The following is a 27,803-nucleotide window of genomic DNA, read 5'->3' as shown; positions in this document are numbered from 1 at the left end:
TTTTGGATGAGATTAAGTATATAGGCAATTTAATTCTTGAATATTGTGAGACTCTTTTCCTCTAAATAACTTAATGCCAGTGTTCCATGTGATCAGTCCTTCAAGGTTGATCTCTTATTTCAGTCTTGACACGGTGCTAGGGCTTATGGATACAGTGTGAGTTCCTTGCCTCAGGAAGCTCACGGTATCCAGAGGAGGTCAGATAATTAAAAGAATGAGCTACAATGTATTTAACAAATTCTCTAAAGCCTTTGTAGTTAGAGAACTACAGTTGAGGGCAGTAAGAACTAAATGCCTGGGGAAGTAGGGAAGGCTTTAGGGCGAGGTGACTTCTGAACTGGGCTTTAGAGGAAGAACAGAAGTTTTGCAGGCAAGCAAGACTGGGCAAAGGGCAGTCTATGAAGAGAGAGTCATGTGTGAAAGCATGGAGCCATGAGACACTTGGTTTGTCCAGGGATGAGGCTGGTAAGCTGAGTTGGGCTTGTGAAAGGCAGGTCAAGTTTGGATTTAATTCTGTAAGTCACAGGGACATATCAGAGACTATTGGATGCATCAAATACGTATCACGTGATGGGTGTTGCTGTTAGAGACTGGAGAGAGATGTCATCCTGGGAGGTGACTTTAGTTTGGTGGGATCTCTGTGCTTCAGGATCTTGTTCTCAGTTTCATAAACCTGAAATTCAGTTTGTAGGGCACGCAGAGCTGATTGGATCCAGGGAGACTGATTAACCAAACTTGGAAGAGACTGATGCATAAACTCAGGGTATTAACTAGCCTTGAGAAATGAAACTGCAGAATGACAGATGTTTCCCTCCTCTGGCCATGGCCCTCCCCACCCCCACTCCCTGACTTCTGGCCAGGGCTGGGACAGACTAACAAACTCTTGCTCCTCAATTCCCGTTTGTTTTTCTCAGGCTCCATGAAAACTAACCCTTTTTGTGAACATAATCTTTCCTCAAGCTCTATACAGTGTAGTTAACAATGATTAATTGATAGAATGAATGATTCTCTACCATTTGGGTGGGATCCTGTGTTTGTGAAACTTAAGGAAAAGGAGGAATAACTTTTTTAGAGATAAAGTATTGGAAAAGGGGATTACTGGAGAAAGTGTGCAGATACCAAGTGGTGTGGGTAATTTTGTGGCCAAGGGGTGGTTGTGGACAGATGCACTGGAAATTGTTCGGAGAGCAGAGGTCTGTGAACTCTTGGAAGAGGTGGGGCAGGGGTAGTTTCTTTTGGTTGCACTTGAAGGAGAGATTGGTTTAGGATTTTCATCTTCCCTACACATTGGAGACAGAAAAGAAGGTAATAATTCTTGCCCTCTACTCAGCGTGGTCATGGTGAGCTTTCCTGTTGGATTGCAATCTTCATGAGGTTTGAGCTTCGTCTTAACACTTCCTTCTGCTTCCACAAAACTGGGAAGAGTGGTGGACCCTCTAGAGTTTTGAATCTGTATTTTTCTACAGCAAAAAATAAAATCCAAATAGACCAACCTAGGTTATGGATTAATTATTTTTCTTTTAAAACTCTGAAGAACATTCATGTAGAAAATTTAGGCAATTCAGATAGGTATACAAATGAAATAAAACTGATAAATCTTATAACCTAGAGCTACTGTTTTAATATTTAGTGTTTTTATTAGACATTTATCTCCAGCACTATCTTTATATGCGTTTGTTTTAACTTTTTCTTTTCCTACAAAAATAGGAGCATCCTGAATAGGAGAGAGTTCCTACTGTTGATGCCTGTGAGGTGGAGCAGTTGCATATACCCACAGTCTGTGTATGTTTCCATTTGTGGGCATCTGGTCCATTGTTCTCCCCCTTCATGCTTTAGGAGTATGGGATGGGATATCCATTAGCTTATTAATTTGGGGAAATGTTTTTAGGGATAAAAGTGCTACTTCAACCAACCATTCATTTTTATTTGACAGTGGGAAGTGTTTATGTATGTGTTGAAATGGCACATTGGATCCTTTTTATGACTGAAAGAAAAGTTAATGAACACCTTTTGAGTTTGGTGTCACCACAGAGTCATTCCTCAAATTCATCAGCAGAGAACAGGTGTCCTCTGTTTGCTGTGTGACTTTGGGTAAAGTCACATTTACCCAAATACTCCATTTCAGATTCTAAAGGTATTGTATCAAGAGGTAATGGTGTCCCGCTTCCTCTCATTTACACGCTCCAGGAGATGAAAAGGATGATGATGTCTATTTACGTGATTGATTATAGAAAGACTTATGCTATGTTGAGTGAAGAAAAGGGGTATGTCTGCTGAACAGATGAACTCCTGGCCTCAAGTCAGTGTGTGTGGGGGGCAGGGAGTCTGTATGACTTGGTTAATGTCCATTTGTGAGCTCCAGAAATATTGCAGACCCCTGAAATTTTTTCGAGTAGTTCAGGGGTGGCATTAAGGGTCTTCTGAAAACTAAATCCACAGACTTATCCAGAAAAGCAAGGGCAACACCCTAGGTTTAACTCAGAATAGGTTCACTTCTTCTGCAGAACAGAGTTCATGTCAGATCTTACCTCTGAGTGATGGGATTAGAGTGGTTTTTACTTTTTTCTTTATATTTTTGCCTGTCATTTGAATTTTCTATAAGTTTATATGTCATTCTTACAAAAACAATGGGTAAATCTGTTTTTAATTTTAGAGGCAAACATTGAATGCTCTAAAGCAAAAACTCAAACTGCCCAGAAATATGTCCCTCTAGAAGAGGTATGATGTTGGAACTAGCTATCCCTCCTCGGTAGGCAAGGAGGCTTGCCTTTGGTAGATATGCAGTAAAGACAGCTCTCCCCAGCAGGTGAATTAGGCTAGAAACTCTGATCGGTATAGTTCCTGAATTCAGGGAGCCACGGCTGCACCCATCTGGGAGGAGCTGATGAGCAGAATGAATAGGCTTCTAGCTTCATTTGTTGGGTGGTTTTTGGGGGCATGCTTCTAAAGAAGTCACTTCTTTTGGGCATGGCCCTGGGCCCTCTCCCACGGACCACAGGGCTCTTAGTCTCCTACACATTGACATGGGGGATGCTAAAGAGAGGGGTTCCTATGTATGAACCTCACATACATTCCTGGAATTTCCCTCCTACTGGAGGTTCAGTCCATCCTGGGAGTGAGGCAGGGAGCTACTTCATCCTTATATCCATCCAGTCATTGGGCATAGGAACGTTTACCCACACTGCCCTTAGCAAGCTGGAGCTGAATGTGAGCCAGTGGAGTGGGTTCTGGCTCCACTTTTATTCCCCTGGTTTGCTGCCGTTCACAGCATTCTACTCCCATCTGTCAATTCAGTTCTGAAGTTAAAGTTGTTCTTTAGCAAGCCAAGGGCAGAGTGAGACCAGAGAGAGAGGTCTTGAAGGTAGGTGACCTTCAAGGTGACCATTGTAACTGCAAGCCTCTCAAGGCTATTCCAGGGCCTGAAAACACCTCTGAGGCAGAGCTTTGGCATTTTTGGAGGAGAAGGGAGTCCAGGGGTGGGCAACAAGCAGCTGTTCAGATTCTTCTGGGGCTTGGCCCAGCCGAGGCTCGGGTGTGTGTGGACAAGGGCTGCTCTCTGCCTTTGCCTTGTTAGACTCTCCAGACCTGAACTGAACTGGCTGAGGTTGTAAAAACTGCTTCACTGTCTGAGACGTCATTAAGGCTATAAATCTTCAGGCCCTGAAAAATATTAGGTGTGTGATTAATACTACTGTTGTTCTTAGTTAGAATGCTTATGTGTATTTAAAATCCTTTGAAAAAAAAATCCTTTGGGGCCGTTTTACAACTGGGCCATCAATGATCAATTATCTACAGTTGTTTATGAAAGGCCCACGCTGGGCGCAACACAGAGCTGGATGCTCTGTGGAGCATAAAAGAATCATGTGAGATGAACTTTGCCCTCAAGGACTTCCCCCACCGAAAGCAGTTGGAGAACAATTTGCTTCCAGACCAGTAGTGTCTTAAGGGGGCTTTTCTTTCTGATGGTGGTGGTTACTTTCACACAAGTAACCCCTCTGAGATGGCTGGGGTTACCTCTGGGGAACATTCTCTGGTACTCAAAATGGATTGAATGGCCATTTGGGAGGAGAGAGGTGGTGGCAATGATGTAATCTCATCCTTCATTACTTCACTTGTCTCCCTTTGACATTGCTTTTCTAAGCACCTGTACCCTTTAGGAGAAGGTAGCCACCTACCCACAAACTAGGCACCCTAGTGCCTATCGTTCCAACATTATAGCTGCATTCCTCTGAGTCTGAAGACGTTTGCCTTTCCACTTAGTGTCCCCTTTTAAAATATTTACACCTGGGACTTCCTTGGTGGCACAGTGGTTAAGAATCCGCCTGCAATGCGGGGGACACGGGTTCGAGCCCTGGCCCAGGAAGATCCCACATACTGTGGAGCAACTAAGCCTGTGCACTACAACTACTGAGCCTGTGCTCTAGAGCCCACGAGCCACAGATACTGATCCCGAGTGCCACAACTACTGAAGCCCGTGTGCCTAGAGCCTGTGCTCTGCAACAAGAGAAGCCACCGCAATGAGAAGCCTGCGCACTGCAACAAAGAGCAGGCCTCCACTCGCCGCAACTAGAGAAAGCCCACGCACAGCAACGAAGACTCAGTGCAGCAATAAACAAACAAACAAACAAATAAATAAATAAAAATTTCAAAAACTGTGTAAAGAATTTAAAAAACTGTATAAAGAGTAAAAAAATTATTTACACCCCTTGAGAGGTCAGTCTTTTATTTTTATTTTTTTGCGGTACGCGGGCCTCTCACTGTTGTGGCCTCTCCCGTTGCGGAGCACAGGCTCCAGATGCGCAGGCTCAGCGGCTATGGCTCACGGGCCCAGCCGCTCCATGGCATGTGGGATCTTCCCGGACCAGGGCATGAACCCATGTCCCCCGCATCGTCAGGCGGACTCTTAACCACTGCGCCACCAGTCATTTAGCAGTTCATCACTAAACTGTAACTTTAATTACCAGGAATTAATTAAGTTAATGGAGAGAAATACTGGGACCCAGGCAGGCACTTGGGGCAAGAGTGTCCGAAGGGACATGTTCCTGCATGACAGGAGAGAAGTGAGGGCAGCAGAAGAAACTTTCATGAATGTTAGTTGCTGCAGGCAGGTACTGCTAACACTGGGGCCACCCCACTGGTCCTGATGACCAGGGTCTAGGGTACAGCATGGCCTAACGCTGGTACAGGGGGCTTTGAGTGGAGGTGGAATTTGGGCTCAGTCTTAAAGGATTAGGAAGATTGTTTTTCCTTCATTTAAAAAATATGGTATGGCTACCAGGGGGTAAGGGGGTGGGGGGGAGGGATAAACTGGGAGACTGAGATTGACATATACACACTATTATATATAAAATAGATAACTAATAAGGACCTACTGTATAGCACGGGGAACTCTACTCAGTACCCTGTAATGGACTATATGGGAAAAGAATGTAAAAAAGAATGGATATACGTATATGTATAACTCATTCACTTTGCTGTACACTTGAAACTAATGCAACATTGTAAATCAACTATATTCCAATAAAAATTAAAAAAAAAAATTGGGCATTCCCTGGCCGTCCAGTGGTTAGGACTCCGAGCTTCCACTGCCAGGGCCCAGGTTCGATCCCTGGTCGGGGACCTAAGATCCCACAAGCCGTGTGGTGCAGCCTTAAAAAAAAAAAAAAGAACATATACACAATGGAATATTACTCAGCCATAAAAAGAAACGAAATTGAGCTATTTGTAATGAGGGGATGGACCTAGAGTCTGTCATACAGAGTGAAGTAAGTCAGAAAGAGAAAGACAAATACCGTATGCTAACACATATATATGTAATTTAAGGGAAAAAAATGTCATGAAGAACCTAGGGGTAACACGGGAATAAAGACACAGACCTACTAGGGAGGGGGAAGGGTAAGATGTGACAAAGCGAGATAGTGGCATGGACATATATACAGTACCAAATGTAAAATAGATAGCTAGTGGGAAGCAGCCGAATAGCACAGGGAGATCAGCTCGGTGCTTTGTGACCACCTAGAGCGGTGGGATAGGGAGGGTGGGAGGGAGGGAGACGCAAGAGGGAAGAGATATGGGAACATATGTATATGTATAACTGATTCACTTTGTTATAAAGCAGAAACTAACACACCATTGTAAAGCAATTATACTCCAATAAAGATGTAAAAAAGAAAAAAATATATATATATTCAGTTTAGAGAATTTTGTAACATTCAAGAAGAAAATAAGTCCCTCATAATTTTACTACCTGATGATAGGCGGCAGAGAGAAGTAATCCTTTTACAGTGAAAGTCAGAGCATGTCGCTCCTTTACCCCAGGTCCTCCTATAGCCTTCAATCTAAGAGTGAAAGTCAGTCCTCACAGTGGCCCTCCATTATTTGCTTCCCACCCCCATCTCCTGTGACTGCCTCTGCTCTGGTTTGGGTTCCTTGAATGCCTCAAGCATTTCCCTGCTTCAGGGCTTTTCTACTTGCTCTTCCCTCTGCCTAAAACCTCTTCTCCCCTGTATTCACGTGGCTTGCACTCTCACTTGCTTCAGAATTGAGAATGTAGTCGTTCCATTTTATGATTTCCTATTGAGGCAATAGGACAGTTGAACTCCTATTGAGAAAGGCTATATGACTACCTGACATATCATGAATTTGCTTGTTTGTGTCCATTTGTCTCCTAGTGGAATGTCAGCACTGCATGGGGAGGGACTTAGTCTGTTCTGTTCACTGTGGTATCTGTAGTGACTAGGATAAGGCCTGGCACCTAGGAGGTGCTCAACTAATATTATCAGTTGAATGAATGAGCATGCATGTATGTGTGTAGTGTGTGTGTTGTGGAAGTCGAGTGGGAAAGGACAGTGTGGCTAGAAGCTGTTGTGGGGGATGGGTATGGATGGTGTGGAGAGTGAGGATGCTTTGGGCAGGAATGGAGGTTGGAGATGTGGTCCAGTCTGTTCCAGGCTGTACAGTCTCATTTCTTACTGGTGCTGTTGAAGGTGAAGGCAGTGATTTGGTGCTTCAAGGCGGGTGAAGAAGCAGCTGCTGAAATTTAAAGTCTAGGCCTAGACGACAGAGGTTCCCAAAAGTCTTGCACGAGGGTTGGAGCTGATGTGATTGGCTGTAGGAAATTATTGTAAGTTTTTGAGCAGAGTGAACAACCCGTGAAAATGGTGATGGGGAAGATTGGTTTTAGACATATAGGATGACTGTGGGGAGAGACCAGAGGTGGCAAGAAAAGCGGTAACAAGGACAAGAATGGAGACATGGAGCAGAACAGATGACATCTGTGAGACTTAGTAATGGCAGAATTCTCCCCAGCTGCTGTGTGGCCTTGACAAAAGCTTCTAGTGCTCCCGACTTGGTAGAGCTTAAAGTACTGTCCGTGGTTTCAAATGAGTTTTGGAAGCAGGTGGGGAAAGCGGGCACAAGGGAAAGAGGAAGAGTCCACTCCAGGTTCACTAGGTTGATGGATCTGGTGGGAAGCGGGCCGTCGTATCCTGCACTGGGCCTGCATCTCACCGACTGTAACCCTGGATGGGAGCCTGTCCTTTCTGATCCACTGGAAACTTTCCTGTCCGAGAGTAGCTGTAAGTGCTCTCAGGTTTTCTTCTGAACCTACACATACACCAGGACAGTATCTGAAATCCATTTGTTCGATTATCTTCTTTCAACTCCATTTTCTGTCTCCATAGTTTTATCTGTTCCTCAGAACAAATTGTCTTTGACTCACAAATCCATTTGGATTGGATTAATTGACGGGAAATACTTATTTCTAAATGGTTTCTGTTTCATTAGGCCTCTAGCCTGTTTTTAAAAAGGCTTCTGCCAAGATAAGATCAGTGGAGAAGTGATTTTGGTATAATCAGCTTCTTTATTATCTTTTGGTACAAGTTATGTTTTGAGATTGGTGTTCCTGATGTATTAATTCCTAGAATAAATATTTCAGTGCCTGCTCTGTGCCAGGCACTATAGGCACTGGGACTATAACAGGGAACAAAATAAACAAAAATCTTACTTTCATGGAGCTTGTAATCCAGTGTGTGAGGTCTTATAGATAATAAACAAGTAAAACAGAAAGTATGAGAGGTGGTGAAAAGTATTACAGAGAAAAACAACAAAGCTGGGATGGAAGATAGAGAGGTTTGGTGGGGAGGCAGATTTTCTGCTTTAAATAAGGAAGTCTCACTGATAATGGACATTTGAACAGAGTTCTGAAGGAGTAAGAGAGGGAGCCATGCATTTATCTGAGGGAAGAACAGTCAGGGTGGAGAGAAAAACTGGAGTGAGGAGGAGGAAGGTATGGGAGAGGAGGCCAGGGTGGTCCCACTGGGCTTGTAAATCCTAGTGGGGGCCTGAGCTGAAGCTCTGAGTGAGATGGGAAGCCCCAGGTGGCTGTGTAGAACCACAATGGACTCTAGCTCTCTTTTTGAAAGGTTTGCCACAGCTGCTGGTGATTGAAGCAGTGGGGCTTCTGCAGGGGCTCTTAGCTTAGAGTGGGCATCAGAGTCTGAATCATCTGGGAACCTTTCCCAGGCCAGCTACTGGGGCATCCAGGACTCCAGGGTCAGCTGGAGCACAGGTGTGACTTCTAAGACTCACTCAGTGCCAGCGCTGTTGCTCTCTAACCACTGGGTGACTGTCACAGCTTCAGATTCTTGAGACCCACTTTCTTTTTTTTTTTTTAATTTATTTAATTTATTTATTTTTGCTGCATTGGGTCTTTGTTGCTGCGCATGAGCTTTCTCTAGTTGCAGCAGGCAGGGGCTGCTCTTCGTTGCGACACGTGTGCTTCTCATTGCCGTGGGTTCTCTTGTTGCAGAGCACGGGCTCTAGGCACGTAGGCTTCAGTAGTTGTGGCACGAGGGCTCAGTAGTTGTGGCTCGCGGGCTTAGTTGCTCCGCAGCATGCGGGATCTTCCCGGACCCAGGGCTCAAATCCGTGTCCCCGGCATTGGCAGGCGGATTCTTTACCACCGCGCCACCAGGGAAACCCACTTTATTTCTATTGAGTCAGTCTGCAGGTGGACTTAGAAGTCTGCATCATTAACAAGATTTTGGGGTGATTTTTGAGGCCAGTGGTCCCTGGACTATACTTTGGTCTAAAGACCGTGGTTCCCAGCCCCAGACAACATCAGTCCTCTGGGTTGTTTTCTAAAAAATGCTCGGCCCCACCCCTAAAGATTCTGATTTAATTGGCCTGGGGTGGGGTTAGGTATTAGCACTGCTCCCCAGGTGTTTCTAATGTGCTTCCAGGACTAGAATCACTAGTCTGAGGGTTAATAAGCCTTTTACTGGGTGTTTGATGGAGAGATTTGAATGGGTAACTGTGAGTAGGAGACTTCAGGCCCTCTGGGAAGCTAAGGCAGGGCCGGTCACGTTGCCAGGAATAACAGGAATCTTTCACAGTAATAAAAACTCTTCCGTTTATGTACTTTATCTCATTTGATTACCTCACCTCTCTGGGCCTTCATTTCCTTGCTTGTAGAGTTAGCAGCTTAAATTTAATCGTTTCCTAGAATCTCTTGGGCTCTTAATCTTTCTGGTGTTGGAAGAACCTCTAATCTAGAACAGTGTTCTAGTACAGTTTTCTAATCTCGGTCTTAGAACACCCTAAGGTGTGTCATAATTGTGGCAAGGATTGTAGTGAATGTCTCAATACCAGTTGAAGGAAAATGTGTGCCATATACAGTAGCACCTTGGGAAGATGAGGATGTTGGGAAACTGAAATGATGTTGGGAAACTGAAATGTGAAGTCAGACCTCCTGGTTCAGAGTTCCTGAGTGGAAGGGCAGTCTGGTTGTTGGAGGCAAGCAGGAGCCTCAGCATTAGTCTTGGTTCTGGCGAGTTCCCTGTGAAGTGGCAATAGTGTTATATAAACTGTAAAGTTCCTATAAATCCACGTGTGTGTATGTGGTAGGGTGGCCTGAGAGAAGCAGCCAGCCTGGGTCAATGGAGCCTGATTCTCAGGTTTGCCAGCCCCTCTCTGCAGCCAAACTGTGTTATTGGGCACCAGAGATGGTCTGAATAACCCTAAAGAATCTAGTGTCTGCAGGAACTGAGGTTACCCTGGAATAAATAATCAGGCACACTCATTGGAGCACCTCAGAACTAACTTATTTTGGACATCAGATCTAAGACACTCCCTACCCCATCCCCTGGTTTCTGACTTTATCCTCATCTGGACAGCACAGTGTCTGCTTGTTAGTTTATGTTTTGAAATGTGAAGATCCAAATAAGAAAAGGAAAAAAAGTTTTCTGTATTTCCCTTCTATAGAATTGGAATAATGAGTTTCCTTCCATTCCCTTGTAAGTTTTTCCATTAATATTGTCTATATCTCTATTTAGAATCCAAACTAAATGCTGGTCTGTCAAAGTTAAGACAGAAATGAAGTCAAACGAGGGAATGCAGAATTAGAGTGAGAGTGAGCGGAATTAGAAAAGAGACTTTTTATTCTGTCATTTGTGGGTACATGCACCTGATGGACTGTTAACTAGTTTCTCCACATGGGCCTATAAAATTGGAATCTTGGGAGATTGTGGCCAAGCATTAGTAGTTTCCAAAGTTCCCAAGGTGATTCTGATGTCCAGTTACAATTGAGGACCACTTAGATTTAAAAAAAAAAAAAGGTCTGCCAGCTTTCCCCATGTCTTCTCTTATTCTCATCCCCTGCTTGGTGCTTGTCGCTTCCCTGCCTCTCCCCTACCTGTGACTTTCCCCCAGCCTACCTGCCCCCTGGTCCCCTTGCTCACTCCTTGATCCTCTGCTTCCTCAGCCCTCCTGAGCACTGGAGGATGAGCTGTGAGGAGGGGTAACCGACCTTCACTTGCCCTGTCTCTGTCCCCTGTGCATGCATCCAATCAGCCTGACGTTTAGGGATTCAGTGGTCTGCAGGGGCACTCTGAAAAATTATGAGGTAAAGCTTGCTGACCACTGAGGTTGGTGGCAGAATACTTAACAAACGTGTATTTGCTATGTTTAAGGCAGTGTTGTAAGAGCTTTACAAATATTAACTCATTTAACCCCTATAACCCCCATTTTACTTACGGGGAAACTGAGACACAGAGGTGAAGAAACCTGGCCAAGGTCATATGGCTAGTAAGTAGTAGAACTGGGCTTTGAACCCACATAGAGTCTGGGCTCTGAACCAGCACACTATGCTAGGCGAAAGGGAGAAGATCTGGGACTGGGGATAGTTCTATCTTTGACTACATTTGAGGCCCGCTTTGAATTAGGTTTGGAGATTCTTCTCGGGGTCTGACCTACACTTTATTATTATTATTATTAACTTACTTTAATTACATTTGCCTTCAGACCTATTAAAAAACATTTTATTTTTCTTCTTTCCTTAGGTGGTGTTTGGAAACTAGACCATGTGCCTATAGTTAGAAGTTATTCCTTTCTCCACAGCTCTACACTCCCAGCAATACTCACCACACCCTTGTTTTGAGAACCTCACTGAGGTATGATGTCTAGGCTGACCTGAGCTGGCCTTGAAGAGCTGAGAGTTTGGACACAAGTGATTTTTTCTTTTTTTTCAATGTTCCTTGGTAGTTATCATTATTTTAAAAAATTGTGGTAAAACATACATAAGAAAATTGACCATTTTAACCATATTTTAAGGGTATCCAAGAATTTTTTATTAGTGTTTTTGTTATTATTTTTATTGAAGTATAGTTGATTTACACCATTTTAACTATTTTCAAGTGTACTGTTCAGTGGCATTAAGGACATTCACATAACCATCACCACTGTTCATCTCTAGAACCTTTTCATCATCCCAAACTGAAACTCTTCACCCATTATATAACAACCCCTTTTCCTTTTTCCCCTTTATCCCCTGGTAACCACTGTTCTACTTTTTGTCTCTATGAAATTGACTGCTCTAGGTACCTCATATAAGTGGAATCACACGATATTTGTCCTTTTGTATATGGCTTATTTCATTTAGCATAATGCCTTTAAGGTTCATCTATGTTTTAGCATGTATCAGAACTTCATTCCTTTTTAAAGGCTGAATAATATTCCCTTTTATATTTATGTCACATTTTGTTTATCCATTCATCCATTGATGAATACTTGGGTTGTTTTCACCTTTTGGATATTGTGAATAATGTTGCTATGAACATAGATGTACAAATACCTCTTTGAGACCCCTTTAAATTCTTTTGGGTATATACCTAGAAGTGGAAGTGTTATATCCACCATGTGTAATTTTTCTTAGGAACTGCCATGCTGTTTTCTGTAGTGGCTATGGTACATTCCCACCAGCGATTCACAAGGATTCCAGTTTCTCCACCACATTCTCACCAGCACCTGCTATTTTCTGTTTTGTTTGATAATAGTCATCCTAATGGGTGTGATCTTGGTGGTTAGCTAGTTGCACCCATAGAGTCCACTATCCAAGAGTCTGGTTCCTAGTGTACTGAAATGTGCTTATGTAGAGAAAATAATATGATAAACTCCCATGTACTCCTCATGCAGTTCCAACAGTTATCATTTCATGGCCAATCTTGTCTCATTTATACATGCCCTCCCTGCTCTCTTCCTCCTGCCCTGTGTTATTTTGAGGCAGATCCCAGATATCACATCATTTTATCTGTGAACATTTCACAGATAATATCTTAAAAAGATAAGGACTTTTAATATTCCATTTTTTTCTGATGGTGGAAGGGCACATAGGGATGTCCTTTGAACACATTATTTTCTATCACTCCCTTGGATCACCAGGGACATATACAGTGGGCACACATGCAGACACCTGGATGTTGGGTCCATTGCCATGCTGGGTTGTTGGTGAAAAGCTGCCTTGGCTGGCGCCCTGCTTTCCTGCAGGAGGCTGGCTGCACTTGGGTCTGAGCAGCCATGGTGAAAGAGCCCACCCAGATCTCTTTTGAGAGGGGAAGGAGAGAAGAGAGAGGAAGAAGGGGATAAAGAAGAACATCTGTGAGGGAGAGAAGAGGGGGGAAGAGAGAAAAGGACGGAGGGGTGGAGAGGGGCATGGAGGAAGGAGTAGGGGGAGAGAGAGGAATGGGAAGGAGAAGAGTATACGTGTGTGTGTGGGTGTGGGTGGAGGTGTGGAGGTGTGAGAAAAAAGGGGAGTGAGAGTAGAGTACCTGGGAGAGGCATCCTTTACCAGGCCCTTGACTCACCAGCTCCTAAACTCCTTAGCGACCTAAGGGAACTGAAGAGACACCTCAATACTAATAGTACATTTGCCCCAGCCTTTTAATTTCGGGATCTTTGGGACTGTGGTTTGCCTGTGGTAGATGAGATTGGTGGCACACCCAGAGCCACCAAACACAGGGGTACCAGAGCTGGGGAAGGAGTGATCTGCGGAATGGCCACTTTTTCTTTTCTGGGGCCCTTTTATTCAGGGAGTGGAGGCTTGGTTCCCAGCAGGTCTGAGGCTACTGGCTTCCTACCTAAATTTGGGGATCCCTACTACCAAGAGATGATGCTTTTACAAAGTTCAGTGGGGGGAAACTCCTCAAGGATGGCATGTGAACAAGAGGAGTCTTGTCTCTCTTTTTTCTGTCTCTGGGTCTTGTTCCCTTTTAACAAAGTGCAGTGTCCCTTAGTGCTGAGATCTGTTTCAAGTAGTGAAAGGAAAAGGGGGTACTGGTTACAAAGTATCAGTTTTTATCTCAGTTCTTAGCTCTGCTTAAACTTTGTTGCCTATACCTAGTTTCCACTTGTATCATCCCAGTCAGTTGTACAGTCTTATAATCCCAATTCCTTTCAGTTCTATCCTCTTTTCTTCCTTTTTATCTTTTCTAAAAATCTAACAGCTTTATTGAGATATAATTCACGTGCCATACAGTTTACCCATTTAACGTAATTCAATAGTTTTTGGTATATTCCCAGAGTTGTATCCTCTTTTCTTAAGACTCAAGACCACCTTTTGTTCTCCTCTTCCCTGCGGTTCTCAGAGCTAGCCTTCCCCCTCCACTGGCGTCACACTGATCCAGTCCTCAAGACAGATGACCTTATTGTGGGGACAGTGGCCAGTAGGCACTTTCCACCAATAAAATATATTTAACTTAGTCCTGCAGGGGCCCAGCGTTCATAGACAAGTGTGACTTCAGATAGACCCTTTCCCACTGGCAAGGCCCCATCACCACTCAAGGTCTCTGTATTTATAAAAATTTTTAAAAATCTAAATACAAACAATGTAGCAAATTTGCCAGCTGCTTGACTGGTAATAAACTTGCTTAGGAATCTGTGACTATCCTTGAACAATCTTCGTTCTGGACAGATGAGCCTGTCACATCATTCCCCCTTTCTAATGGTGGGTTACCGTCTAGTAAACATAGTGGAGCTTACACACAGAAAATAAATAAATGAGCAATTATATAATGTGTCAGATGCTATAAGGGCTGTGAAGAAAAACGAAGCAGACTAAAGGGACAGAGATTGATGGTGAGGGTGGGGATTGGTATCTTATACACAGTGGTCATAGAAGGCTCCTGACAAAGTGGTGTTTGAATAAAGACCTGAAGGAAGTGAGGAGTGGGCCCACAGAGATCTGAGGGGAAGAACATTCCAAGCAGAGGGGATAGTAAATGCAGAGGCTCTGAGCAGGAGTATGCCCTGCTTGGTTGAGGAGCAGTAAGGAGTCTGGAGCAGACTGGCAACAGAGAGAGGTATAGGAGAGAGAGGGCAGTTAGATCATCCTGGCCAGGTAGGCTGGGGTGAAGACTGGATTTTACTCTGCGTGAGGTGGGACGGTGTTGAAGGGTTTTAAGTATAGGAGGAACATGATCTGGTGAATGTTTTAAAAGCAGCACTCTGGCTGCTGTGTTGCGAGTGAGTAGTAGAGGAAAAGAGGAGAGGCACGGAGACCAGTCATCAGGCTTTTGTGGGAATCCAGGAGAGAAAAGAAGATGGTTGGAGGTGGTGAGAAATGGTTGGATTTGGATACATTTTGAAGGTAGAGTTGACGGGATTTGCTTATGGATTGGATGAAGGGTATGAGGGAAAGAGAGGACTCAAAGATGCCAAGGTTTGGCCCAAGCAACTGGAAGGACTGAGGTGTCATTTACTGAAATGAGAAGGAATGTAGGAGGAACTCCAAGAGTTAGATTTTGGACATATTAGATTTGAGATGCCTATCCAAGTAGAAATCCAAGTCTAGAATCGAGGGATACCAATTAATTAATGATTCAGTGAGTGCCTGTCGAGGGGCTTATGAAATAGAAGAAGAGAGAACATTTTACTGGTAAACTACATTAAAGGTAGTTTAAAGGTACTACATTAAAGGTAGAAAATTATGAGGAGAAATAAGTCAAACAAAAGGGAGCACAAGGGAGGATGAGATGACTTCTGACAAGGGCAGTCAGAGAAAGTCCCTCTCCCTTCCTTGCCTGTAGGAAGCCTGTGTCCCCTTGATGAGCCTTTGGTGGCACTCACAGGTATGTGGTTGCGAGGTGTTTTCAGTGGGTTGTGGAGGGGAGGGCACTCAAAAACAGGGTCTGGGCCTTCCCTTTGTGTCCTCAGTGCCTGGCATAAGTCTTGGCATTTGGTAATTATTTGATGGAAGAACTTGCCCTTTCTGAGCCTCAGTTCTTCATGTATAAAATGAAGAGGTTGGACTAGACCAGTGCCCTGGAATCAACTGGGAAGCTTTTTTAAAAAAATGCAGGGATCCATCCCAGGCCTACTGAATCAGAATTTCCACAGTGGAGCCTGGGATTCTGTGTTTTAAAGTCACTCCCCATGTTATTCTTTTGCAGTCAGTCCAGCAGCAGTCTGCAGACGGGCATTTGGAAGCCACTGGACCAGGTCATTTCTGAGGTCCACTTCAGCTCTAACGTCCTGTGAGTCTTGTTAGAATGCTTGCAATGCAATTCTGTTCTTGGGAAATGGAATTTTTGGTTGGGGTGGAAGGGCTTAGACGGGGAGAAGAGAAAGCTGCCTCTGGGTGACGGACATCTTGGGCAGGGCAGGCAGGGACAGGTGTATCAGCCAGGGTTTGGAGAGGCTTCAAGGAAAGGTTCTGGGAGGGGTGGGAGCAGTGACAGCCCCCGTAACATTGGGAACCAGGTGTGTTAGGCCCTGGACATAGAGGTAAAGGATATGACCCCAATTTTCGGGAGACTCACAGACTGATGAGAAAACTCAGGATCCCAGCCTACTGTGGGAAGCGCTGCCATAGAGGAAGGGAGGAAGGGAAGGGCAGAGGACTGAGAGAAGGCATCCAGGAGGAGGGGCCCTGGAACAGGAGCTTGGGGATGAGGAGGAGTTCTCGGGCAGATTTATGTTTGGGGCCACTCAGGAGGAACAGCTCAAGCTCTGACACCAGTGACTGAAACGTACCCTGGGAAGTGGCTGGAGAGGTGGACACAGACCAGATGGGAATGGCTTCTGCACGCTGGAAGAAGAGTTTACTTACTGAAGGTGATGGGGATTTTGAACTGGGACGTCTCTGTGATCAGATAAGTGTTTTACAGCAACCATTCTGCCAAAATATGCATTGGCAGGACTAAGACCAGATAGAGGAAAAGACAAGTGAAACGCTTTGTTGTTTTGCCTGGGTCTGTTGGGGCACCTGTTTTCTTGTATACTGCTGAGAATCTCTTTGGGCTGTTCTTTGCTAATGATTAGAATGCCAGGTGCCTCATGAAATGAAGCATTGGCCACTGATTGACTCAGAACGTCTGTGACTTGGGATCACTTAGACCTATAAGAAGGCCTCAGATGTGTATTCAGGAGGGCAGTAGTATATATGTGGTAGAGAATCTGCTTGTCTACTTTAGGACTTAAGTTTTGTGTAGAAATCCAATAGTTCTAGATTAATTTGCCCAGCTGTTGTGGCCTAGCCTGTTCAAGGTCTCAGAGACCCTTCAAGTTAGTTTAATTTTACATATTAAATCAAGGCCTGCCTAAGATCCTTACATAGGTAATTGGTGACAGCATAGGGGTGAAAGCTAGTTCTCTGTGGTTCACAATTTCTTATTCTTTTAGCTCTACTATTCCCAGTCTGGGGCTTCATTCTGGGTCCAGGAACGTGGAACTCTTTTTTTCTGTTTCCTTTGATCCAGCTAAAGTTTCACTGAGCTCCCTTCTCTACCACCCATAGAAGCAGTATCTCTTTCTGATCAATGTTCCAGCCAGAGTCCAGATTGAAGTTCCTGCAAGTCATGGGAGTAGCAGCTTTCTCTTGTGCTTGCTTGCTCATTCTCTCTTTCCCCTTGCCCAGTTTCCATTCCTGGTACAGAAGTTCTCCCACCTGGGAACCAACTCAAGTACTTCTTAGGATCTGCTAAATAATCTCTCTCTCTCTCTCTCTCTCTCTCTGTGTGTGTGTGTTTCATACAGTTTGAGTTATTTTTTGCTTTATTATCCCCTGGGATGTTCCTTCTGAAATAGAAAGCTGGGGGAAATTTTATTTATCCATTTTATTTATTTATTTATTTATTTTTATAAATTTATTTTATTTTTGGCTGCATTAAGTCTTTGTTGCTGCACGCAGGCTTTTCTCTGGTTGTGGCGAGTGGGGGCTACTCTTTGTTGTGGTGCACAGGCTTCTCATGGCGGTGGCTTCTCTTGTTGTGGAGCACAGGCCCTAGGTGTGCAGGCTTCAGTAGTTGTGGTACCTGGGCTCAGTAGTTGTGGCTCGCGGGCTCTAGAGCGCGGGCTCAGTAGTTGTGGCGTGTGGGCTTAGTTGCTCCGCGGCATGTGGGATCTTCCTGGACCAGGGCTCGAACCCACGTCCCCTGCATTGGCAGGCAGATTCTTAACCACTGCGCCACCAGGGAAGCCCCTGTTTATCCATTTTTAAACTCTTAACTGTTATAACAATAATTGAACACAGTTTATGTCAATATCTACGCCATATGCAGTCATGTGGGGCAGTAGGGTAAAGAGTTCACCTACAGGTTGTAAAACATACATACTGATCCTTCCTTCTAGTCCTCATCCAACAAGATGGCAAATAAAAGGAAACAATTTTGTTGTCTCACAGCCCAGTGTTCCCTAAATCATGTGGTCTTTCATTTTCATCATATAAATCTGTGATGTTATTTGTTTCCTTGTTTCATTAGACAGAATATACTGAATAGAGATCAGACTTTTCTTAAATTTGGAGTGTCTCTGCCCCCTTGATGTCCTGTTATTGCTGAACTTAATATTGTTAAGAAAAACAGGTGGGGCTTCCCTGATGGCGCAGTGGTTGAGAGTCTGCCTGCCGATGCAGGGGACACGGGTTTGTGCCCTGGTCCGGGAAGGTCCCACGTGCCGCGGAGGGGCTGGGCCCATGAGCCATGGCCGCTGAGCCTGCACGTCCGGAGCCTGTGCTCCGCAACGGGAGAGGCCACAGCAGTGAGAGGCCCGCGTACCGCAAAAAAAAAAAAAAAAAAAAAAAAAAAAAAGAAAAACAGGTGACCAAGTTTAACGTTATTTGAAATTCAAAGGCTTCAATGCTGAGGGAAAGAAAGCTCATGGATTTAGTGACAATTCCTTGTTTTTAGTTTCTCAGAGCCTTTTAAAAAAAATTCTGGATTTGAATACGTGTGGATGTTACTACATTTATATATTTTACCTTTAACAATATCAGTATATTTTCTGACTAATGGATTAAGTTGTTGTTGTTGGTTTTGGTCTATATCTTTTATTTACTTCAAACTTCAAAAATGCTGCCCTCTGCTCTCTAGTGTTGAGGTTTGATGAACAAACCTATACTTCAATTATGTTTCCCCTTTCCCCTAAATCTTCATCTCTCTAGAATAAAATAGAGTTCTGATTTTTAGGCTCTCATTAGAAAGCTCTTCCATCTGCTCAGTCTCATTTCTCAGGACCTTTTCCAACTCTGGTACATCTTTCTCTTTTTTTTTTTTTTTAAGAAGATGTTGGAGGTAGGAGTTTATTAATTTATTTATTTTTGCTGTGTTGGGTCTTCGTTTCTGTGCGAGGGCTTTCTCTAGTTGTGGCAAGCGGGGGCCACTCTTCATCGTGGTGTGTGGGCCTCTTACTATCACGGCCTCTCTTGTTGCACAGGCTCCAGACGCGCAGGCTCAGTAGTTGTGGCTCACGGGCCTATTTGCTCCGCGGCATGTGAGATCCTCCCAGACCAGGGCTCGAACCCGTGTCCCCTGCATTAGCAGACAGGTTCTCAACCACTGCGCCACCAGGGAAGCCCTGGTACATCTTTCTTAAAGTGTGGGGAGCCAAAACTGCTCAGCACGTCTCTCTGTGGACACTGAGTGGTTGTGAATAAGGGCAGGATCGCAAGTTTTATTTTGTTTCCAGTGTCCTTTCTGATAATGCCCAGTGTTTTCTGGGCCTTTTGTGATGAAACATGCAACATGGTGTCTTAAGGGAACAGTCTAAGCTGATGCTTCTTTATTGAACAGTTTAGCTTAGAACCCATTATTCTAATCATAACCATATACATTCTAGTATAATTGGAATTGCTTTTCCCTAAACGTTCCTTCACATTTGCTTTCACTGATGCTCCTTTGCCATAATTTCGCCTATTCATACGGCCTCCTTAGAACTTGTCTTTTAATTTCGCATTTTCATTTCTGGAACAGCTTTTAGGCCATTTGCAGTCTTGAAGGTTTCATTTTATTGCTTCAACAAATATTTATTGACTGCCTAATGGAGAATGCAGTGGTGAACGAGACAGATAAGTCTCTTCCCTCATGAATCTTACAGCCTAATGTTTTTCTGCTAGATTATTGGTTCCCAAAGCATTGAGACCTCCTTTTCAAATTAATTTTTTCATGGACTCTCATTCAGTAGTGGTGTTTTTAATGGCTGGTCATTGGGAACACATTTGTGGATATGAAGTTGGGTCCCCAGTGGGTTGGGCACTGTCATTCTAGGCAATTTATGAAAGCATCAAGCTCCAGTCCAGAACTGGTCAATGGGTTAAAAAACACCGTGGTTCATGGTTTCCCATAAATGACAATCACATAAAGACAAACATACAAGCAACATGGAATTCAGTTTGTTGTTTTTTGGTGGAATTTTGGCATTAGAAATTCTGCCTACTAGTTCTGCCATAATCATATTGTTTTTCTCCCCTGAAAGAATTTGAATAGGTTAATTAGGCCTGATGAGGCCCTTTTAAAATTAAGGTGTTCTTCCCTCCCTCTCACCTAGTTGATATGTTTACTTAACTGCTTGGCAAAATTTCTTGGGCAGCTAGTAGACCCTGTAATAAATACTGGGTATTTATATTCACTTTAACTTTTTTTTTAGTTTCCAGATCTTCCCTGAATAGAAACTTACCCTGAGAGGATACACGTCAGTCTGCCAGTTCACCCTCAAGGGGGTTGTATGTATCATAGCATGGTTCCACCTTCTCACCTTTGAGTGAAATTTGCTCTTGGCCTAGGGCTCAGAGAACCGAGGAGCCTGCCTTGCCTGTTGACTAGGCCATTCTAGATCACTGGGTGAGCTCACCATGCGTGGATCTAGCTTGTTCAGATGCTTCAGGGGAAACCCTGCTGAGTGCTCTGCAGGGGGTGAGCCATGGTTCCTAGGCTGGTATTTGTGGACATGGGGCAGGGGCCATCACCTCTGGGTCCTGAGGACTGCCCCCAGGCAAGGTAGGCAGGCAGCCGTCTGTGGTATGCTCTTTCCAACTTTGGCTGCTTGCAACAGGTTGCAGACACTGGTGTATGCTGAAGCTTTTTATTTTGACTACACCTTTAATTTTAATTAAGTTACTTCACCGATTTTCTAGCTGGCAGTCCCTTGCTGAGTCATGCCAGATGTGCTTCAGGAGTTTTATAGTGATGATTTTTAGAGTCCTCTGTAAGAAGCTCCTCAAATTTTTTTTAATATAAATTTATTTATTTTATTTTATTTATTTATCTTTGACTGTGTTGGGTCTTCGTTGCTGCATGCGGGCTTTCTCTAGTTGCGCAAGTGGGTGCTACTCTTCATTGCAGTGCGTGGGCTTCTCATTGCAGTGGCTTCTCTTGTTGTGGAGCTCAGGCACTAGGCACGTGGGCTCTAGAGCACAGGCTCGGTAGTTGTGGCGCATGGGCTTAGGTGCTCCGCGGCATGTCGGATCTTCCCGGACCAGGGCTTGAACCCGTGTCCCCTGCATTGGCAGGTGGGTTCTTAACCGCTGTGCCACCAGGGAAGCCCCAAGTGCCTCAAATTTTTTTGGCCTGCCTAATTTCTTCTTTCCATAGGTTAAAAATATAATTTAATAAAATTACTTAAGCAATAAAATTTGAAATAAATCATTTGAATAAATAATTTGAAAATGTAGATAAAAAGGAAAGAAAATAATTTCATTATCTGTTGAGATATTTTTGACATTTTAGAGTATTCCTCTAGGCTTTTTCTTAAGAACTATGTATAGTAAAAAAAATTTTTTTGTTTTAAATAGAGATTGTACTGTGTGTACACTTCAGTATCTTTTTTCCTCATTTTAGGAGCATTTCTCATAGTCTTAAATATTGATCTATAATGATGCCTAGTATTTAATTGTGTAAATAGACCATAATTTATTGAACCAACTTCCTATTGTTGGGACTTTAGGTTGTATCTCATTTTTTGTTATAAATAATTCTGTAATGATTATTTTTGTCACATGCATCTCTATTTCCTTAAGATAAATATCTGGAAGTGGAATTATTGAGCCTTATGTATGTACTGCTAAATTGCTCTTTAGACAGGTTGTATCAATTTCTATTACTTTCAAAATGCTTATTTTGCCACATCTCTGCCAACATTGAGGATTATTAGTTTTTGAAAACTTTGGTCAGTTTAATAAGCCAAAAATGTTTCTCATTATTTTAATTTGTGTTTCTCTAATTTTTTGTGAGGTTGCAACTTTTGTTATGTATGTATGAATTGTCCATTTGTGGTTGTTCTTTTTTTAAGTGCCCGCTCATCACTTTTGCTTATTTTTCTAATATGTTGATTATCTTTTACTAACTACTTTTTAAGGGTCTTTTACATATTAATAAAGATATTAATGATAGTAATTATTATATGTTGCAAATATTCCTTTTGGTTGTTTGCTTTTTAACTATGTGTTGACAGGTTTTTGATGAATAGAACTTTTTATTGGTAGTCTTTTTCTTTGCAGTTTCTCCTTTGCTTTTTTTTTCTACTTTTTTTTTTTTTTTTGGCTGCGTTGGGTTTTCTTTGCTGTGCACTGGCTTTCTCTAGTTGCAGTGAGCAGGGGCTACTCTTTGGTGCGTGGGCTTCTCACTGCGGTGGCTTCTATTATTGCTGAGCATGGGCTCTAGGTGCACAGGCTTCAGTAGTTGTGGTGCAAGGGCTTAGTTGCTCCGCGGCATGTGGGATTTTCCCGGACCAGGGATCGAACCTGTGTCCCCTGCATTGGCAGGCGGATTCTTTTTTTTTTTTAACATCTTTATTGGAGTATAATTACTTTACATTGTTGTGTTAGTTTCTGCTGTATAACAAAGTGAGTCAGCTATACGTATACATATATCCCCATATCCCCTCCCTCTTGCATCTCCCTCCCACCCTCTCTATCCCACCCCTCTAGGTGGTCACAAAGCACCGAGCTGGTCTCCCTGTGCTATGTGGTTGCTTCCCGCTAGCTATCTATTTGACATTTGGTAGTGCATATATGTCAATGCCACTCTCTCACTTCGTTGGCAGGCGGATTCTTAATCACTGCGCCACCAAGGAAGTCCCTCTCCTTTGCTTTTATAACAGGGTACATTTTGATTAATTTTTACTTTCTACTTATAAACAATGTGATACTTACTTTAGAGCAGTGTTTGAAGAAATACAGACACTTGGGCACACTGTGAGGTTTTTTTTTTTTTTAATATTTATTTATTTATTTATTTGGCTGCACCAGGTCTTAGTTGCAGCGTGCAGGATCTAGTTCCCTGATCAGGGACCGAACCTGTGCCCCCTGCATTGGGAGCGCAGAGTCTTAACCACTGGACCACCAGGAAAGTCCCCCACTGTAAGTCTTTTAACAGTTATCGATTGCTGCTGATTTTGGTTGTCCTTACTAGGGCTAAATAGAAAACAGGATTTGATCTTTGGTTTTTAAAAGTATCAACCTTGGTATTTAAAATTCAAAGGTTATAAAAGTTTTTCCTGCGGCTGATGTTGAGCTACCACACCATTTATTGGCTCTGATTTTCCTAGCAAAAGATACTTTTTGCTCTGACCTCTGACCATTCTCGGCCAATCCCTGAGATTTCTCTGTGTGGAGAACATCATTACTTTCATGTTGTGTCTCTCTGCTTCAAGCCCCTGTGACTTGGAGTTAAACAACAGTAGGCTTCTCGATAATCCTTGCACACACTGCCAACTACTACCCCTCCTCCCCCACAGGCTTTTCGCAGCACCTTAAGAAGACCAATCTATTCCATCCTTCTCCCTCAATCTATTTTTCCTAGACTGAAGGGGGGTGGGGGGGGGAGTTGGAGATAAGTTTATAAAGCAAATACCACATAGGTGTTTCCTTATAGTTGGGATCAGCCTGCATAGTGGTTCACTTGGTATTGGGATGCTGATTGCTTCCACTGATATCCAGTATATTCCCCTCGCTTATGGGCTCCAACAGTTCTATTCCACCAGACAATCATTTGTTGTCCAGAAACTTTACATCTCGTTTCAGCGAGATATTCTGCCAACTCATATTTAGTTAACAGGTATTTCACTTTATTAGTATCTACCATAATTAGATATCTTCCCAATGGGGCGGTCTGTTTCATTTTCCGTGAGAACTCTTAAGGCAGATGTGTTTTGTTGGGGCTTGGTGGGGTGGGACACGAAACCAAACCTGCAAGCCTGTTGATCCCATGGGATGGCAATAGATATCTCTCTGCCAGCTGTTCCCCTGTGGTTCTAATTTTTGTTTCTTTTTTCTTTATTTTCCCTTTTTAAAATTATAAAGGCAGTCTACCAGCACACACACACAAAAGTTGTGAAAAAATCACACACCAGTAATCCCACCACCCTGCATAAATTACTTTTCCCTTTTAATCTTGGCTCAAATGCATACTTAGTTTTACATTGTCATAGTTTGACAACATTTTTGTATGTGTTTTTTATTTTAATCTTAACGCTGTAAGTAATTTTTCATGTTGCTACATAGATTTCATAATTGGGATTTTTAATAACTACATAATAGTCTATCAGTTACTTAACCATTCCCTGTCCTTGGACATTTAGATTCTTTGTGTGTATGTGGGTGTCTCCTTTTTGTGTTGTTTTAATAATGCGATACACTTTTGCATATAGCTTTTGGGAATTTTTGTTCTTAGGATAAATTTCTGGCAGTGGGGTTCCCGGACCCAAGGATTTGCCCCTGATCTGGTTCTGTGCAGCTACTGTACTGCTTTCTAAAAGAGTTGTGTCAATTTGCATCCACAAAGGCTTTCACTACAAACATGGTGTAGGAAATACTTAAGCAAATAAGGCTCTGGGATGCTGAAGCAGATGCAGGATTTATGGGCTGAACAAGGGAGATAGTGGGGTTTTTTCTTCCTCTTTCCAGCAGGTTTGAGCCAGGCAGCTTCATGTCTTATCTAAGTGTGAGTATTTTAGTAACTTCCTAAGGGAAGGCCTCTTTCATAGGGCCTTGGGTTTCCTCCTTTGCAGTAGTTTTTGTAGCTCTGCTTCTACAGATCATGAAGGAAACGGGCGGATTTTCTTTCCTTTGTGTATTAAGTTAAAATAAAATTCAGGGCTTCTCTAAAACTATTCCCTGGCCAGTTTGATAACTGTGTGCTTCTTTGAGAGTCACCCTGTCCCTCAGGTTTAGTGATCCATTCACCAACCAATAATAGATTTGGGGTGAAAATTAAGGAATCAAGCAGACACTGACTAGAGAAAAAAACACCTAGGGGATGACATAATCTGCTAGAGTTTGTTTAATCCTGGCAGTGATAAATCATTTTGGATTTGCTTGGATTCATGCAGCAAAAAACCAAGTTATACAAAGTTAATGATTAATTACTAAGAGTAAATTAGGAGAAGTTACAGCCAAGTCTCATATGAATCAGAAGTTTTCTAAAGAACGGAGGTACTGAGCCATGCTTTTTTTTTTTTTAAAGGGCTGAGTGATTGTTTTTTTGCTAATGCTTATGATCATGGAGTGATGATATTCCCTGAGAAATTGAGGGAGTGTGGTGTGAGTGTACCCTCTTTTTGGCTCTGCAACCAACCAGGAATTTCCAGGTATTAATGTTTAGAGCCTGCCAGGCAGGCTTGTCACTACATGCTAACTTTTCTTTCCACTCCTCCCCCAATGTCCCCAGCATTTTGGAAACCTGTTGGGGTAAAACTCAGGTGTGTGACTTCCCATAGCGTGGGGATTTGTGCATGTGCGTGCTGGCTGCATGTGTGTTAGCGAGATGGGTTTGTGAAGAAGATGATGCTGGACAGAGCCCAGTGGGATCCTGGTGATCACTGATTCTGTTCTCTGTTTCTGTTACAGCCCTTGCCAGCATCCAGCCATGGGGGATATGAAAACTCCAGATTTTGATGACCTTCTGGCTGCCTTTGACATCCCAGACCCCACCAGCCTTGATGCCAAGGAGGCCATCCAGACCCCCAGTGAGGAGAATGAGAGTCCCCTCAAACCTCCAGGCATGTGTATGGATGAGAATGTGTCCTTGTCTCACTCAGGATCAGCCTCAGATGTGCCAGCCGTGAGTGTCATCGTCAAGAACACCAGCCGCCAGGAGTCATTTGAAGCGGAGAAAGACCACGTCGCTCCCAGCCTCCTACACAATGGATTCCGGGGCTCGGACCTGCCTCCAGATCCCCACAACCTAGGCCACAACTGTGGGAAGTTTGATTCCACTTTCATGAATGGAGATAGTACCAGGAGTTTCCCCGGCAAGCTGGAACCTTCCAAGTCAGAGCCCTTACCAACTTTTAACCAGTTCAGTCCAATCTCCAGCCCCGAACCCGAGGATGCCATCAAAGATAATGGGTTTGGGATAAAGCCCAAGCACTCTGACAGTTATTTCCCACCCCCTCCTGGGTGTGAGTCTGTGGGGGGCCCGGTCCTGGAGGCTCTGACTAAGTTTCCAGTCCCAGAGCTGCATATGTTTGATCACTTTTGTAAGAAAGAGCCCAAGCCAGAACCCCTGCCCCTGGGGAGTCAGCAGGAGCACGAGCAAGGTGGGCAGAAGGCAGTGGAACCTCACAAGGAGCTGGATACCAGTCGATTCTTTGGGGAAGCTTTGGAGTTCAACAGCCACCCCGGCCACAGTATCGGAGAGCCCAAGGGGCTTGCCTCGGAGCTAGGTACCTGCTCGTCAGTGCCCCCTAGGCAGCGTCTTAAGCCAGCTCATTCCAAGCTGTCCTCTTGTGTTGCAGCCTTGGTGGCCCTGCAGGCTAAACGAGTGGCCAGTGTCACCAAGGAGGATCAGCCTACCCACACAAAGGATCCCTCAGGGCCCACAAAAGAGGGCTCCAAAGGCAGCCCCAAAATGCCCAAGTCACCAAAGAGTCCCCGGAGCCCTCTGGAGGCCACTAGAAAAAGTATCAAGCCATCAGACAGCCCTCGGAGCATCTGCAGTGACAGCAGCAGCAGAGGCTCCCCTTCTGTGGCTGCCAGCTCCCCACCAGCAATTCCCAAAGTCAGAATCAAAACCATTAAGACATCATCAGGGGAAATCAAACGGACTGTCACAAGGATCCTGCCAGACCCTGACGATCCCAGTAAGTCCCCTGCTGGGTCACCTCTAGGAAGCGCCATTGCTGAGGCCCCGAGCGAGGTGCCAGAGGATGAGGTCACTGCCCTGTCTGGGGCGGAGCACTTTCTTGAGGTGGGCACAAATTCAGGGAGCCCCCAGGGTGACAGGAAGGGGGATGAGAGCATGACAAAAGCCAGTGAATCTTCAACTTCCTGCTGTGGCTCTGGGTCCCGGGGCCCAAAGGGGGCTGCCTCGGGCTCACAGATGGGCAAGAAGCAGCAGCAGAGCACAGCACTGCAGGCATCCACCCTGGCCCCTGCCAACCTCCTGCCCAAAGCCGTGCACCTGGCCAACCTGAATCTGGTCCCTCACAGTGTGGCCGCGTCTGTGACGGCCAAGTCCTCAGCACAGAGGCGGAGCCAGCCACAGCTCACGCAGATGTCGGTGCCCCTGGTCCACCAGGTGAAAAAGGCCGCCCCACTGGTTGTGGAGGTCTTCAACAAGGTCCTCCACAGCTCCAACCCCGTGCCCCTCTACGCGCCAAATCTTAGCCCACCTGTGGACAGCAGGATCCACGTGCCGGCCAGTGGGTACTGCTGCCTGGAGTGTGGGGATGCGTTTGCCTTAGAGAAGAGCCTGAGCCAGCACTACGGCCGGCGGAGTGTCCACATCGAGGTGCTGTGCACACTGTGCTCCCAGACGCTGCTCTTCTTCAACAAGTGCAGCCTGCTCCGGCACGCCCGTGACCATAAGAGCAAGGGGCTCGTCATGCAGTGCTCTCAGCTGCTAGTGAAGCCCATCTCTGCGGACCAAATGTTCGTGTCGGCCCCCGCGAACTCCATGGCACCAGCAACCCCGGCTCCCCCCTCCTCCCCCAAACATGGCCTCACTTCAAGCAGTGCCAGCCCCCCACTTCCAGCTTTGCCGCTCTACCCAGACCCTGTGAGGCTCATCCGGCACAGTATCAAGTGTCTCGAATGTCACAAGCAGATGCGAGACTACATGGCTATGGCCGCACATTTCCAGAGGATGACGGAGGAAACCGAGGGGCTGGTAAGCAGACCCTCTCTGTGATAGTTGTCAGGCCCCTGGTTCGCACTGTTCCATGACTGGGCATGGAGAGAGAAGCTCATTGATGTGGGGCAGTGTGGCATCTTAAGAGTCCTAGAAGAGGAATCTGGCTTGCTGGTTAGCAACCCACCT

General features: G+C 44.5%; 1 protein-coding gene across 9 annotated transcripts in view; it reads left to right on the top strand.

Moving 5' to 3' along the window:
• Positions 1 to 27,803, top strand: part of ZNF592 (zinc finger protein 592) — a 60,762-nt gene that overhangs the window by 2,772 nt on the left and 30,187 nt on the right. The window contains exons 1-4 of one of the 9 annotated variants that reach the window (XM_082618859.1): positions 11,354 to 11,450; positions 15,723 to 15,806; positions 25,008 to 25,131; positions 25,391 to 27,653. In XM_082618859.1, the coding sequence (XP_082474985.1) occupies positions 25,052 to 25,131; positions 25,391 to 27,653 (2,343 nt within the window). In that variant the 5' untranslated portion in view covers positions 11,354 to 11,450; positions 15,723 to 15,806; positions 25,008 to 25,051. Of the gene's footprint in view, positions 1 to 11,353; positions 11,451 to 15,722; positions 15,807 to 16,269; positions 16,387 to 20,131; positions 20,388 to 22,536; positions 22,904 to 25,007; positions 25,132 to 25,390; positions 27,654 to 27,803 lie in introns of those variants that run through there. The other 8 variants (XM_082618860.1, XM_082618858.1, XM_082618866.1 and 5 more) reach the window with 8 other exon arrangements.

Source organism: Mesoplodon mirus, assembly GCF_964341445.2.
Source record: "Mesoplodon mirus genome assembly, chromosome: 4".
NCBI classification, from domain to species: domain Eukaryota; kingdom Metazoa; phylum Chordata; class Mammalia; order Artiodactyla; family Ziphiidae; genus Mesoplodon; species Mesoplodon mirus.
The sequence above is the reverse complement of the archived record's forward strand: the minus strand, read 5'-3'. Positions and strand labels throughout refer to the sequence as shown.